Below are 15,680 nucleotides of genomic sequence, written 5' to 3'. Positions count from 1 at the left end.
CTTTACATAAGACACTCAAGGCTGGATTCTTGGTACCAGTGTCCCAAGTCTATGGGAAGAGGATGAAGAGGTTCCAGCATCCAGTGAGAAATTTGCATCACCCTCTCCACCAGCCACATCAGAAACCCAGGGGGGATTTGCTCAGCCCGTGGCCAGTTCAGTGGCATGGGTGAGTGCTGAGTCCTCATAGTGATATTGCGCACTCTGCAGAAGATGTTTTTCCCCAGAACTTTGCTTCTGCCTCAGGGGGTGGTTTATGTTGTCTCAGCATAGCCAGAGGAGTGTAGTTGCTCAGCATGTTACCCCTTTGGGGAGGCTCCTGGGATGAATCAGTCTCCCACCCTTAATGCACAGAAGCAGATGGGGCAGTGACCAGTTCTGCTGAGAGCTGTAATTCCGTGTGCATTTTGTTTTGCAGGAATGGAAGCTGGCTTATTGGTACCTTAAGTGCATTTAGAAAAGCCCTCTTTATTGTTCTCAAAACGAGATTCGAGACCAAATGGGGCTGAAGAGTGTTCTCTGGTGTGCAGGCGTGGGCTTATAGAGCAGTAGTGGTGTGCTTTTGTTCTAACAGGTATAAGGGATGGGTTTTTAAAATGCTACAAGGATTCTTGAACAGGCATATTCAGACAGTGAAGTTCCTCAAGGCAACAAAGGTGACTACGGATTGTGATTTAAAAGGAAATTATCTTAGGTGAAATTTGGGGTTAAATTTCTACCTCTGCCTTGCTTTTGATGCTGAAGAACTGATGCACATTGCTGAGGAAAAAAATCTGTAGATGTTAAGCATGCTACCCCTCAGTAGTTGAGCCACATGGTTGTATAAAATGCTCTGGGTTACTATAAATCTGTGTTAGAGTCTCATGTTAAAAACACAGGCTTCATGTGGCAGCACCTTTATTTTAATCTATCCAAACTTTTGTTTGAAACTCTTAATTCAGTTATGAGTTTTTTGATGGTAAATGTGATGGAAAATAATAATATGGTGGGACTTGACGATGGATTTACAGGCCCCTAAATTTAGGTATCTAAAATAAAATTAATAGGTTTTAAAAGCAGATTTCTGTAATTGCTCAGTTCAGTTTAGACTCCAGTGATTTATTAACTGATTCTCCCTTAGCTACAATAGCAGCTTTGTCATCCAGGGCACCTAAATGTAAGCCCTTGCTTTCAGCTTTCTGAATTAGGTGCTGAATCAAGTGCTTTTTGTTGAATATGCATCTTCTGAAAACTGTCATCTTGAGTGGGAGGTAGCTGCAGTAGGCAGATCTGCTATCCTGGAAAGCCAACTCTGATTTTCAGTAATTAGAGACTGGCTGGAAAGGAGACTTTATGTTCCAGCTAATAACGCTGATTACTAGGATTCTGGATATGCTTGCAGAAATGTCTAACATAGTACATTTTTGCTGATATATTGGTTTTAGCAAGGCTTTAGACCATATAGACCGTAGAGTCCTGATTATTTATTCTGTGAAAAAAATACTTCCTTGGAGAACTTTTAAAGTGCTGGGCTTTAATAAAGTTTTCTCACCTGGTGTTATGATGCAAAGGCAGTAGAAATGTATAAACTATTTCAGTTTTATATTTCGTATTTTTTATTACCTTCATTTGATTTAACTATTTTCCAAGGTAAATAATATTTGTCAACAGTCTTCTATACTCTTACCTATTCTTGCTGTTCTCCTGATTGTTACTCTGCAGCATCACCTTGTAAGTGACATGACATGCTTGACACTCAAGGAAGCCCAAGTCACAGACATCTGGGATTATTTTACAAATTATTGCTCATTTACATTCCTTATGGATCCCAAGTTTTGTCTTTTTTCTGCAGTGGCATAGTGTGAATTTTTGTGTCCCCTATTTTGGTACTGAGATCCTTCTTTTGTTAATTTGGAGCTATCTGTAACTCATAAATATTTAATCTGAGCTTTTGTGGTGCGTATTTCTTTGTTTCTACTAATGCTGAAATTTTTCAAGTCACTGTACTCTCTACTTAATACATTGCTTGGCTCACTTTGAAGTGCCTTGGAGATCAAGAGGGGGAACCAAGTAATCAAAATTTTGTGCTGTCTGCAAATATTCCTGTATTGCTACTTTACACTTCTCTTCCAGTTTAAGAATCATGCCACAAAATTTTGTTGGAGAATAATAAGCTGCTTATTATCTATTAATCTTTTTTTCATATTAAAAATTATTTTTATTCATTCTTACTTTTTTACATACCTTAGCTTTTCATCTCATTGCATGATGGTCTTTTCAGTTTCATAATTGGTCTTTTCAGTTCCATGACTGAATTAAACATGATTATGGATCAGCCTGATGTTTTAACTTTTCTGAACAGAAGTACTTAATGTTGTTCAATTTAATCCCTTTAATTAATTAATTCCTTTATGGGTTGTTTTTTTAAATGTAATTTTTCTTATTATATTAAAAAAGACCCAAACAAAACATGAATGGCATTTCATTAAACTTAGTCCCTGAATGTAACTTTGTTGCAAATTTTTTTTTTCTGAATTCCACTTTTTGTGGTCAGACATATGGGTTCACTTGGACTGAAAAGTAGGGAATTCAGCTTAATATATTTTAAACAACAACAAAAAATCTTTTTGCAGCTGTCTGTGGTTTTCTTGATATTCTGTAAACTCGGATATATTTAAAAATATTTATATATGCTCATTATTTTTGGATATATTATTTTTAGAAGATTAGGATTTTTCTGTATGTTAGTGAAACCAAATCTTCTGTTGGAGCAACTGTACTTCAAGTTTGGTTAAAATTTATATTGTCTTCTTCTAGTTTCTCTGGTTTTCTTACAGACCTTTGATGACCTTATTTCCTATCCATGTTTCTGAATGCAGCATATCCTATATCTTGGTTTGGGATGTAAAGTTTATTGGCATTTGAATTATGTGGAACCAGCTGAAAGGATAAAGTAATTATTTTCATCTTTGTGCAGCTGCTGTTTTCAGTGGGAGGTGACCCAGTTGTACTGGAATCCCAATTCTTGCGATTTGTCAAGATTTCAAGTTGAATATTGCAACCAGTCCCGAAAGGCAGATTGCTTTTAGCACTTTATTTCAGTCCTGTTGCTTCTGACATCAGTCAGTTCTGTTTGCATCATGGAGATTAGCTGCTCCTAATTGATTTTAGAGAACTAACTTGTAATATTCACTCTGGGCTTGGGAGACAGACTGTGTTGCCAGAGTTTTGCAGTATATTTCAGAGATAGTGTTAATTTCTCTGAACTTGGACGTATTTTGATTCTTTCTTGCCACTGAGATATTTTCAGAGTTGTTGAGACTTTTTTTCAGGGACTACAGAAACTTCAGGGAATGTGAGAATTGCTTGACCTCCCCCAAGCCACATCAGGAAGAAAGAAGACAAGCCTTTTCCCAAGAAGTTTAAAACCTTTCATCTTTAGGTTTGGGCACTCCTTCTGTCTTTTCAAATATTAAGAGACAAAGAGAGGTATTCCTAAAGCTGGGAATAATTATGCTAAAACTTTTTTTTTTCTTTTTTAAATTTAAATAAGCTGATATCAGTTCAATTTTATACTGACTCTTGATTTGCCCAGAGTTCAGGCTCTTGAGCCCTATTTAAGTGCAGAAAGCTTATGGTTCTAGTGGAGGTATTCCTCTGCTGCTGTCCTACATGTTTATGAAATCCAATTTACTGCAGTTGCATCTCAGTAACATCAGGAGGTGGTTTCTTCACTGATAGTCTCAAGCCACTTTCAGATGTTCTTCTGTCTCAGTCTGGTTTGTTTTTTTTCAAAGGGCTGCTCACCTAAAGGTTACACATGTTTTTCTCTTCTTTTTCCTTTCTGCTGCTTTTCTTTCACTGTCTTTCTTCTTTAGTTTGGTGAAATCATCTTGCTACTCCTGTTTTGGCAGGCTTCTAAGATCCTGGGGTCAGTAACTACCCTTGAAGTTCCAAACCTGATGTGGACTCCCTTGATTTCAGCTATTGCTAAGCAAACACTGCCTTGTTTGTAGCCTGCATTGATTAATCTTTCTGGTTTGCTCTGTAAGAATCTCTGAAGCACAGCTATCTGTATTTTTCTTTTCTCTGTAAAAATCTATTTTGAGTAAATGTCTATAAATAGTCTGTGTTGATGTTCCCTTGAAGGGAGACACTCTTGCTTGACTTCTCCCTTTAATAAAGCACAGGGACGTGCAAGGAATGGATTTGTGTTTGAAAACATGTTTCTGGTTTTTATCCTTTAGATCTGCTATAATCTCCTGGATTTGGGTATGTTTTGAAATTTCCTGTGCATTCCAGTTGCATGTTGATGTTAACAGTATATACTGATGATGCTGGGAGTTCAGACACATTTGTAGAAGTCTGCTTTAAGTACTGTCCCCCGGTGAGCTGAATCCACATCTCAGAGGCACTGTATTTTAAATTTTGCCATTGCGATTATCAGATGGGTCAGTGCATGGCACTGTTTAAAGATGGGGTAATGGCACATCCAGATGTTCCCCATGCCCTGTTGGCAGTGTAGAGCAGGGCTGACAGGTCCTGCAGTGATATCTGCAAAGGTGTGGGGACCTCTTCTTGACTCCAGGAGGTAGAACATGGCTGGAAATGGCTCAAGTTCCTCTGCTGGCTTCACCAGCGTGACTCAGCTTTGCGCCAGTAGCTGACTCTTGGAATGGATTTAGCTTTTCCTTGGTTGTGAGCTATCTGCTGTTTCATAGAGATGGTGATTAGCCTCTAAGTGATGTAGGCTTTTTGATGCTCCCAGCCTGAGCAACACCCAAACCACAGAAAGAGAGGGGAAGTGCTTTGGATTCCATTTTGCTCAATTTTCTACTCAGGGTTGGGATTTTTTTTTTTCTATATTCAGGCAGTTTAGCAGTAAGACAAAAACTGAAATAGCAAATTAATATGCTTAGGAAAGGAAAAATTAGACAAAAGCAATTAGTGTGTACTTGTGATGCATTTAGGGTTTTTTCTTCCATTTAGCACTTGCTCATTTCCCCTCCCCCTCCCCTACCATCCTCTGATGGTGACAAAAAAATGTAATGAAGCTGAGAGCTCTTTCCAAGTTCTAAGATCCTTATCTCTGACTTGATGCACTGTCCCTTTCCCTAAAGTGTCTGGAGATGTTGAAGCTTTAAGTTTCATTATGAAAAAGCAATAAAGCATTTCAGCTGTGATGCTAAAAATCCATAGATAAGTTGCTTGAGATTGATCTGTTACAAGGAAGATGAACACTTTTCAGCGAGAAAAAAGGAGATACTTTAAAATGTGACCATTCTGGTCTATATTGTACATTTTGATTTAACTTGCATTTGCCTGGAGGTTGTTTTCCACACATTTCATGCTTGGCAGAAATTTTTCAAAAATAGCTTGCAGAAAATTTCTGTTTTTCACTGGTGAAGCATTTGGGATGTGTGAAGAATAAGCCAGATTTCTTTCTTCCTGCATTTTTACACATAACTTATTCTCTGACGTTTCTTTCTATTCATGCTTTAGAAGTGGTTAAAATACCTGGATAAACCTCAGAAAGTATCCTTCACTGCAGTTCCTGTTTACCAGATAATTTTATAAATAAAGTCACTGGTGTAAACTTTGAAAAAATTTCCTGTTTCTTGTGAACAAGGATCCCTGGCTTTAGGCAGCTGAACGATGTTTAAACAGGAATCTGCTATTACAGACAGGAAAAAAAAAATAGTCCTTTGCTGGTTTATTTTGTATAAATTTGCACCTAGTGCCATTAAATATATATGGCACTATATAAACATATAACTGCGTGTTTTCCCTAAAGCTGAGAAGGCATCGCATCTGATAGATGTCTAGTGAGCTGGTGAAACCAAAGCTTAGGGCACAGCAGTGTGAAACTAATGTGCTGAAGAAATCTTTATGTAAGGACTTTAAAGAAACATGCAGGCCTTGAACTAACTATATATAGCAGTTTCCAGTTTACGTTTACAAGAATGGTTTATTGGTTTTGCTATATTTAAATGCTGATTTAAAATAAATTTCTAATGCTTTGGTCCAAATCCATGGAACTTTCCTACCCTGCTTCTTGTAACTGTCTTTTTATGAAGTTATACTTCATAAAGCAGGAAAAATGTTTTTCTGTTAGCAGTTGGTTGAATTTGAATACATGAGGTCGATTTGGGGAACGGGATTTCTGACAAAGTGATCTTTGCTGGATACTTTTGCAGTTCAAGGCTGGACACATAACTGGATGACTTGATTTACCTGGATTCTTTTTTCACAGAATCATGGAGTGATTTGTGGGTTGGAAGTGGCCTCTGAAGGCCATCTGGTCCATCCCCTTTGCTCGGGCAGGGCTACCTAGTCCAGGCTGTATCTAGGTGGCTTTTTAGTATCTCCAAGGATGGAGACTTCACAACTTTCTTGAACAACCAATGCCAGTGCTCAGTCACCCTCACTGTAAAACATTGTTTACTGATATTCACAGAGAGCCTCTTGTGTCTCAGTTTGTGCCCATTACCTCCTGGCTTTTCACTGGGCACCACTGGAAAGAGCCTGGCTCTGTCCTTTTTGCACCTTCCTTTCAGAGATTTACATATATAAGATGCCCCTGAACCTTCTCCAGGCTGAACAGTTGTAGGTCCCTCAGGCTCTCCTCACATATGCCATACTCCAGTCCCTTCACTGGAATGTCTGCAGTATGTCCATGTCTGTCTTGTACTGAGTAGCCCAGAACTGGACACAGCGCTCCAGGTGAGGCCTCACCAGGGCTGAGGAGAGGGGCAGGTTCACTCCCTGGACCAGCATCTTAGGATACCCCTGGCCTATTTTGCTGCAAGGGCATGTAGCTGGTTTATGCTGCATTTGTTGTGCAAATGCACAACGTACCCCAGGGTACATTGGTGCCTGGGGTTGTTCCTTCCCAGGTCCAGGACTTGGGACATCTTGTTGAACCTGATGGGTGACTGCCAGCTCATTTCTCTAGCCTGTTGAAGTCCCTCTGGATGGCAGTGTGACCCTTGGGTGTATCAGCTACTCCTTCCCAGTTTTCTGTCATCAGTAAATCTGCAGAGGGTACAGTCTACCACATCATCCAGATCGTTAATGAAGATGTTAAACAGGCCTGGTCCCAGTATTGTCCCCTGAGGTGCACTGCTAATTACTGGCCTCCCTCCAGCCACGCTCAGTGCTGCTGATCACCACCCTTTGGGCCTGGCCATGCAACCACTTTTCAACACACCTCAACAGTCTGCTCATCCAGCCTATACTTGATCAGCTTCTCTAGGAGGGTCTTAGGGGATAGTGCTGAAAGCTTAACTGAAGGCAAGGTGAATATCCACCTTTGTCTCCTCATCTACCAGGCCAGTCATTTCATCACAGGTTACAAAAACATGACTTCCACTTGGTGAATGAATCCATGCTGACTGTTCCCAACTGCTTTCTTGTCCATGTGCCTGATTGTATTCTGGGTGATGCGCCTTCATTTTTGCTCTGTGTGTTGTAAGACAAGCTACCTAAATTACCAAGGCTGGATTCTACTGCAGAAGGAAGTCCCTTTACCTTTTTCAATTATGTAACCATTTTTGTCCTGTCTTTTAGCTAAGCTCACTTGTTCTGGTGTTCCATTGCTGTAAGAGGTGCTATGTGGGACTAAGCCTTTTCTTTTTCCTCCTAAGAGTTTTACTGTGGGAGCCAAAACCACACATTACATCAATATTTGTGAGCTTGGGAACAGTGAAATAGGAGAAGACCAAGAAAAAGAGGGAAGCAACATTTTAGTGGAGAAGACAGAGCTAATTGTTCTGATTATAAATTCTGTATTGTAGTCAGGCAAATGTAATACCCATTTATTACCCACCTTGCTTTTAACTCCTCCCCTGTCTTTGTAATTTATACTTTTGCCTGGCTTGACTCATCCTGAAAAATAATGGTGACAATTCTCCATAAAGTACCAACTAACTACACCTTTGACAGTGACAGTACTGTTATAATTTATTTAGTATCCAGAAACCAAGAAATTATGAATACCCTAGAAAGACATCCAGCTGTTATCACTGCGATTTTTGCAGACAAGTTCTGGAAGGTGTGGGAGCATCAATGACCCCAGCAGTCCACTTCTACCATTGGTAGAGGTGTCTTCACCTGCCACACTCATACAGACCCACCTGCACAAGAACAGGGGAATGGAAAAGCAAGAGAGGCAGAGCATGTTGTCCTAGTATTTGCCCATACTGACTCGCCAACATCTTTAAGCACTGAGAAGTTAGGAAGCATTTAATGTTACACTCCTGCCCCAGGCATTGAATATAGTCCCTAAGAAGAGAGTTGGGGTGCTCTCTCTGTATCATCCTCTCTTCATTATTTCCAAAAGATATTTTAAAAGTATCTGTCCAGAGAACTGGAAAACCATTTCCCCACCCCTTTCAGATTCTATGTGACATTTCTACATTAGTAATTTACTTCAAGATCAGCCATACAAAGTGCTATTAGTGTAATGTCTGATAATAGTTCAGAGTGGCAGAAGGTACCTTAATGCAAATATCATGTTGCAGGAAGCAGAATGCTTTACAGTAGCTGCTTTGTAGCTACTTAGGTATAGAGCACTGTTCTCTTGATTAGTAAACTCTGTGTCTTCATTTTGAATTACTAAAAGAAGCCAGAACTGGAGCCAGCAAGCTTTGGGAACTGTATTTTCTTGTATATTGCTGATAGTAAAAAAAAAAATTAGAATAAAAATTAAGCAATAGGCTTTATTTAAACTCTCTGTGATTTTATTTTATAGATTATAAGAATAAACCCACTGGGTTGAAGGCATGTAGAATGTTACAGGTTAGGTTATGCCCACTGAGAGAAGAAAGGGCTTTCAAATTTACTCTGAATTTGATGACAATTTTATTTCCTTTCAAGCTTGTTCCTAATAAGTGTTGTCTGAAAGAAAAGTTGTAGTAGTGGTCCCAAACTTGACTGTAGAAATGTCATCCAAGTAATTTCAAGATGTGTTTGTACATATATATATATATATATATATATATATATATATATATATATATGAGTATATATGTATTTTTAGAAGCCAAATTATCGTAGTGTTTGTGTGAAAATCCAAATTTAAGGCAAGACCTGTGTGGTAGCAGAGTGAACAGTGATCTCTTGTTCTCTTCCTCATTCCCCATTCAAAAAAATCCCCCTACTTTTCTGAACAGAACAAAAACATTATTGCAGTAATGGGTAGTTTTACTTCCCATTCAGACATTGTTGATTTCCTTGGATTTTTTAGGGTTTGTGTTGGTTGTCTTCAACTTTTAAGACTGTATATGCTCACTCTTTCTGAATGCCTACTGCATTAAAAGTGTTTTTTATTCCAACTACCTCTATTTTATTACTTTCCAATATACTGCAGTATCTGCTCTTGGTAATGGTCTTTTCCAAAATCAGCAGTGACTTTTTGGCTACTTGACAATGGTGAAAAGTTTCAAAGAAAGGTAATCTTATTTATTTTTTAAGACCTTTTGACTGTCTTCATCTTTTGTGATTTGTCTCATGCTTTGTCAGCATATGAAATGTTGGCACCTGAGTTCCTTCAAGATGTAAGAGTGTTCTTATTCTTATGTTGCCTCAGTGGTCTCCCAGTGGTTCCTGTAACACATCCTTTGCATTGTGTTATAGAGCCTTTCTTTCTTTTTCTTTCTTTCTTTCTTTCTTTCTTTCTTTCTTTCTTTCTTTCTTTCTTTCTTTCTTTCTTTCTTTCTTTCTTTCTTTCTTTCTTTCTTTCTTTCTGTCGAGAGTTCAGCATATTCAGAGCAGTAAACAAACAGTAATATTTGGAACATTGGAGATCAAAAGGTGATATGTAATTGGAGAAAAGGTGCTGACTTGGATCAGTAGAAGAGAATATATAGGACTCTGAATAGGAATACATTCAATGAGATAAAATTACTAGTTAAATTCAAATTTACATGGCAGGAAAATTGTTTTGAGCTCAGTTACATCCATTTAATTTGGATTATGTCTGTATACAGGTTCAGCTGCTTTTAGTGAATGAACTTCAAACATCCCACTTAGTTAATCATAGCATTGTATAAGCATTCAGAAGAAAGCATACCATCTGTATAAATGCAAATAAGAAGGTTTAGGAAGTCAATCTCAATTTAGGATAAACAAGAACAGCTATACTGACTTAGTGTAAAGCTCATAAAACAAGTTGAATCAAAGTATAATAGTAATAGTAACAGATACTAAAGAGTGAAGTAGAAACAGCAGAGCATATACAATGATTCTTACCTTTGAGTCACTTGCCAACATTGACTTATTGTTGGACTTTTGAAGACCTGATAAGTTGAAGATTTCAGATGTTGTCTTTTATAGTATATGATTATATTTATCTGTGATGAATTTTTCAAATGCCTTTTTGGACATTTTTACTTTTCGTCTCCTCAGCATCCTTTGGGAATACTTCTCAAGTCTAAAGAATGCTTTGCATTTAGGGAAAAACACTTGTTTTTTGCTAACAGTTTCCTTGGCTCCCTCAGTTCTTATGTTACATGAAATATCTAAAATATAGTGAGAGTACATTTTCAGCATGATTTTGTAGACTGAAATAGATGAGAAGCTAAAGGGACTTCTTAGTTCCTATTTTATTTTATTTTATTTTATTAAAAAATTTTCAAGCATTGTTGATACTTCTTGCATATAATGCATTTTGTCTTTTTTCATGTTACTGTGTACCTTCTTGGAGTTTGTTGTTGCAAATATGAAAATCAAAGAGAATATGTAGTTTAATTGTATTTACAAATATGTACATCTTCCAACTTCCCACTTTATTTTTGTAGCAATAATATTGATCCTATATTCATGTGATTGACAGTATCCTATTGAGGTGTTAGATTGCTTCAATGCTATGAACTTTATTAAGTTTTTTGCACTTTGATTTTATTAAGAAGCTGGAATATATGAATTTCTGGTGTGTTTACATGCATTGGTTAGCAGTGTTTGGTGATGTGATTCGATTGCCAATAAATGGGTGTGCAGGGCATTTTGAGAGGAAGTTTGGTGTCCCACCTAGGTTATTTATAGCTACTGTTCTGGTCCACTGTCATACTTACCCCACCCCTGCCAAAACCTTTGGTACCAAAGGGTGTCTTCATTGGCACTGGGTAACTAGGTGTGAGCAACTGAACCAGGGCCTTAATTTTGGCAGGGGGGAAGGGTGGAGGGATGCACAGTGGATTGTGACCAGTGCTATTGAAGACAGAAGTAATATATATCTAAGTATTACTTGAAAAGATCAAGATTAGTCAGGAGTTTTCAGCAATAAATGCAGCAGTTGTTGCTTAATGGCATTTCACAACGTCTGGTTACCAGTTAGAATCAGTAATAACTGTGGCAGCAGGATGGACATAATGTGCCGAGTTTCGGGTAGATTTTTCATTATTTAATCTGTATTATAATCTCATGCTATATAATAGGAAATAATCTGTGGGTTGTATGTGCCCAAATAAGATTTCTGTGTCCACTGAAACCTGGAAATTTCAGCAGAATGCTGATTGTTGTTGGAGCCGGGGTTATATTATGATTTAATGACTTTTCTTGGCTTCATTGGATGACCTGGCCTAGAAAAACATTTTGAAGTAATAAAGCGTCTGTTTGGCTCCAAACTAATGAGAGAAGCATTGCTCTTTGCATAAACTGTTCTTTAGGAAAAGCCATGGAGACCTACTAATAAACCTTATTAAATAGCTTAAGCAAGATTGAAGGAAACAGAAAACAAAGAAACTATTCCCTTCCATGTGAAGTGAGTACATTAAAAAAAAAAAAAAAAAAAAAGGCAAGCCCAAAGCGTTTTTGCCTCCCCTCCATGTGACTTGCAGCCTGCTGCACTTCAGTTACGTCGCCTCTGAGAGATGTTAAAGTGCAGCTCAGTTTAATGAAGGAGTGGATAGGACAAATCAAGGCTAGAGACAATTTACGGCAGGGACTGGGTAAGTAACTGCAGCTGTAGATAAATGTTTACTCATTTTGTGCAAATGTTGTAATGTCTAGCTTGTAGCATTTAAAAGAATACTCAGAATTCCCATTTTTTGGTGGTCCCTTCTCTGTTTTATTTAATTTGCAAGTGTTGGTGGTACATACTATGCAATAGATTAATGCACAATACTGATAAAGAATTTAATTTTATTTTTCAGACTTTCTACAACAAAACAAATAACTTTCTTTATTTTCTTGTACTTGTTTTAAATTCTTTGCCATGTAAGTAAGTGCTTTATCTATTTTAATGCAGTGCTCAAAATAAATTCAGTGGGAGTTAGCTGATAGTTTCTGCTGCCTTCCTGTTATTTTGATTATTTTTCTACTGTTTAGGGAGAGGGGAGAGCAGCTTGTACTCTGAACCTCCTTGATACAGTATGTTCAGATTTCTATAATCCAACTCTAGACCACTGAAAAATTCGCAGCATCAACTTGTTCCAGGAATTCATTCAATCGTCCTAGTAGGATATGATTTCAACTGTTTGCTTTTGTTCTCTGTGCTTTTTTATAAAGATTTGTATGTGTTCTTTTACTGAGTTGATATAGTTGGATATAAAAAGTGCTGTTTTAAAATTTTCTATGTATAAACTTGTGTAAATATATTATCAATATACAAGATAGTGAAATATGATGACAACTTTTGTGTTTGTTTAAGACTTCCAGGCATTTGATTTTGATATGTTTTTGTCTCTAGCAATTGGAATGGACCTTGCAGTTGCTATGATGCAGTTATGAAATAGGATTGCAGTCTTAGTCAAATAGTAATTTACAGAATGGCTGTTTTAGCATTTCAGTGCCTGCCATTTGAGCATTTGAATCCCAGTGCATAGACAAAAAGCTGAGGAGGGGTAATGATCAATGTAGATTCCAGAGACCTGTACCAAAGCCTGATTTGAAACTTGGGAACTGTACAAGGAAAAGCAAACTCTTTTGTTGCTGGTAGTGAATTTAAGAAAATATTTTCAAGTGTTTAGGATCTTGCCTTGTAGGGCGTGTCATCCTTTTGCATCATCTTACGGGGAAGAGTTCATTAAATATCATAGCCTGTCATGATATTTACTATCTGGATTAATCAGGATGTGTTATCTTTTTCAGATAATCACTCCATTTAGGAGGCTAATACTGTGTGCTGAGAACAGAAAAGAAATGGAGGACTGGATAAGCTCTCTGAAGTCCGTTCAGTCCAGAGAACACTATGAGGTAAGCTGACATCCCTCTTGGTGCGACCTGTTCTGGCTCAACAGATCAAGCAGGACACGGAACTGCAGTAGTGTGAAAAGTGTGTCTAATGTCAGAGTGAAGCTTCACCGTAAGAACTTCACAAAATGAGAGCTTATTATGACACTTGGATTTAGAATTTTGGAGGGAGAGCAGGGTAAATACCCTTTGGAAAATCCTTTTGGGGAGCATTTCACTGTCATCCCCTGTAATATGGAACCGTGCGTAATGTCAGTCACCGTAGCTGTGTTCTGTACTTGCAAATTTGTCTTAACTTCTCCTTTACTAGACCGCACAGTTTAATGTGGAACATTTCTCAGGGATGCATAACTGGTACGCCTGCTCCCACGCCCGACCCACCTTCTGCAACGTGTGCAGAGAGAGCCTCTCTGGAGTCACTTCTCACGGCCTGTCTTGTGAAGGTAAAATAATGATTGCTTCCCCTTGGTTATCATGCTATGGGTGTAGACAGATGGCTGCAAGTTCAGTATGAGTGATGATCCTGAAAATGAGTAACAAAAGAGCCTGAAGGGAGAAACTCTACATGAGAGTGACCCTCCTCCGGGCAGAGGGACTGCTAAAGATCTGCCTCACCTTCCTGTTGCTCCAGGTGCCTTTTTCAGTGTTCAGAATAGAACACTTCTCTCTGTTGCAGCAACCAGTTTGGAGTGTACAGGGTGGAGGGTTTGCAAGAAAAGATAGGATTTATTTGATTTGCACATCAAAATTGTAGAACCAAATAATCTTAATGGTTTGCAGAATCAGCATTTCTCTGAACAAAAAATTGTGATGGTATTTTCTGCTCCAAGACTAGAAGCATTCTTAACACGGAACAAAGTGTTATGACCCTTGCCCTCCAATTCTTGTTTTCTCTGTTGCTGCTGCCTGATCCTGCAGTACACAATGATTTACTGCTTTAAAAATTCTCTCATGCTGTGAGGGGGTAGAGATGTAGATGACTGCATTTGATGGATCAACAGGAGAAATCCAGCACAAAGAAAAAGGAAAACTTCGGTATTTAGCTAGAAATTATATTTATTAACAAATAATTATAGTATTTGTTAAATAAATAAATCAGTTTTTTTTATTCCTGCAAGTTCTGTGGAAAAGTGGTAACAATTCTGCTTGTGTTAGGAGACAGCAGAAAATAAAGCATCTGTGTGACCTTATGAGATATATGAAACGTAGAGATATTTAATTACTGAAATAGCTGACTGCCCAGAAAAGAGTTACAGTTTCACCATTCATAATTTGATTTCTTTGGATGATGTAACCCAACAGCAAATGCGTTTCTGTTATTGATGCTGTTATAATACTTGAGGATAATAATATGTATTAAGGAAATCTTACAAAGGGAACATTAACCCATTGTCCTAAATTGTCTGTGCTTTTAATGTAGCTAATGGTGCAGTTGCCAAGGAACAGGGCAAACCCATTTTGTAGAAATTAGAAGAAGCATGGTTACTTCCAGCCTCTCTGGTGTTTTCCACTGTGAATAAGTCCTTTGGACAGTTTAAAGGCAATTATGGTATTCTCAATGTCTGATACTGACAGATGGAAGTATCATGTGCTTAACTAAAATGCAGTTGTATTGCCTCTGTGTACAAATACAGTTGTGTTTGCTCGGGCAAAGGAAAGGAATGGCTTTCATAAAGAATTTATCCATTCCTAAGTTAATATTATAGCTACTTTAAAAGGGTAATTTGTTGAAAATTATCAATGTTAATGTCTGTAGTTCACCGTTTTATGTTTTTCCAGTGTCTAATTTTGCATCTAAGTATGTTTTAATATACAGGGTGTTGGCATTAACTTTACATTAGGGAAGTTCCCATAATTTCCAGATTTGGAGCTTGCCACCTTTCTGTATAACTAATGACAAACTAATGCTACATTTATCCACATTTCTGATGCCAGTTATTAAAAGTAGCTTGTGAAAGTGATTTGGATTTCGTTTCACTGTTCCACAGTTTCATAATAAAGTATGACCTGGAATGTTTTATATGTAGATACTGTGATATTCTTTTGTCTATTGATAAGTTTACCTCCTCTAACTTCTTAGCTTCTATTTTATATCTATTTTCTTCTTTTTTAAAATAAAATAAGATCTTTAGTTATATATCAAATCTAAATCGTTTGACATTTGACTCTTTTACTGTAATACTTTATACTTTCTCTGCAATTATGTATGCATGTTAAAACCCATCATCCTTAATTTCTTCATCTAAAAATGCATTTTTGTTTGATACTTGCTTCTGCTGTGTACACTTCTAATGCATTTAATCATCTATTTTTTTCTTTATCTTACCTCTATTAGGAGTCTATACAGTTTGAGGGGACAATCTGGAAAGTTTGGAGTCTTAATATTACCCACACTTGTTCTGTGCTGCTTTTCCCCATTACCTAATTTTAAAAACCTGTTTAAATATTCATGCCTGGCTTTTCAAACCTCCAGCACTGCTTTATACTGGGAATCCATTTATATCTATACA

General features: G+C 37.6%; 1 protein-coding gene across 5 annotated transcripts in view; it reads left to right on the top strand.

Annotated features, from left to right (window-relative positions):
* Positions 1–15,680, top strand: part of DGKH (diacylglycerol kinase eta) — a 158,679-nt gene that overhangs the window by 85,541 nt on the left and 57,458 nt on the right. For 2 of the 5 annotated variants that reach the window (XM_038150763.1, XM_038150753.1), the window contains exons 5-6: positions 13,069–13,173; positions 13,481–13,613. In XM_038150763.1, the coding sequence (XP_038006691.1) occupies positions 13,069–13,173; positions 13,481–13,613 (238 nt within the window). Of the gene's footprint in view, positions 1–9,052; positions 11,928–13,068; positions 13,174–13,480; positions 13,614–15,680 lie in introns of those variants that run through there. The other 3 variants (XM_038150773.1, XM_038150782.1, XM_038150792.1) reach the window with 3 other exon arrangements.

Source organism: Motacilla alba, chromosome 1 (genome assembly GCF_015832195.1).
Source record: "Motacilla alba alba isolate MOTALB_02 chromosome 1, Motacilla_alba_V1.0_pri, whole genome shotgun sequence".
NCBI lineage: Eukaryota > Metazoa > Chordata > Aves > Passeriformes > Motacillidae > Motacilla > Motacilla alba.
This window is presented reverse-complemented; position numbering and strand designations above follow the sequence as displayed.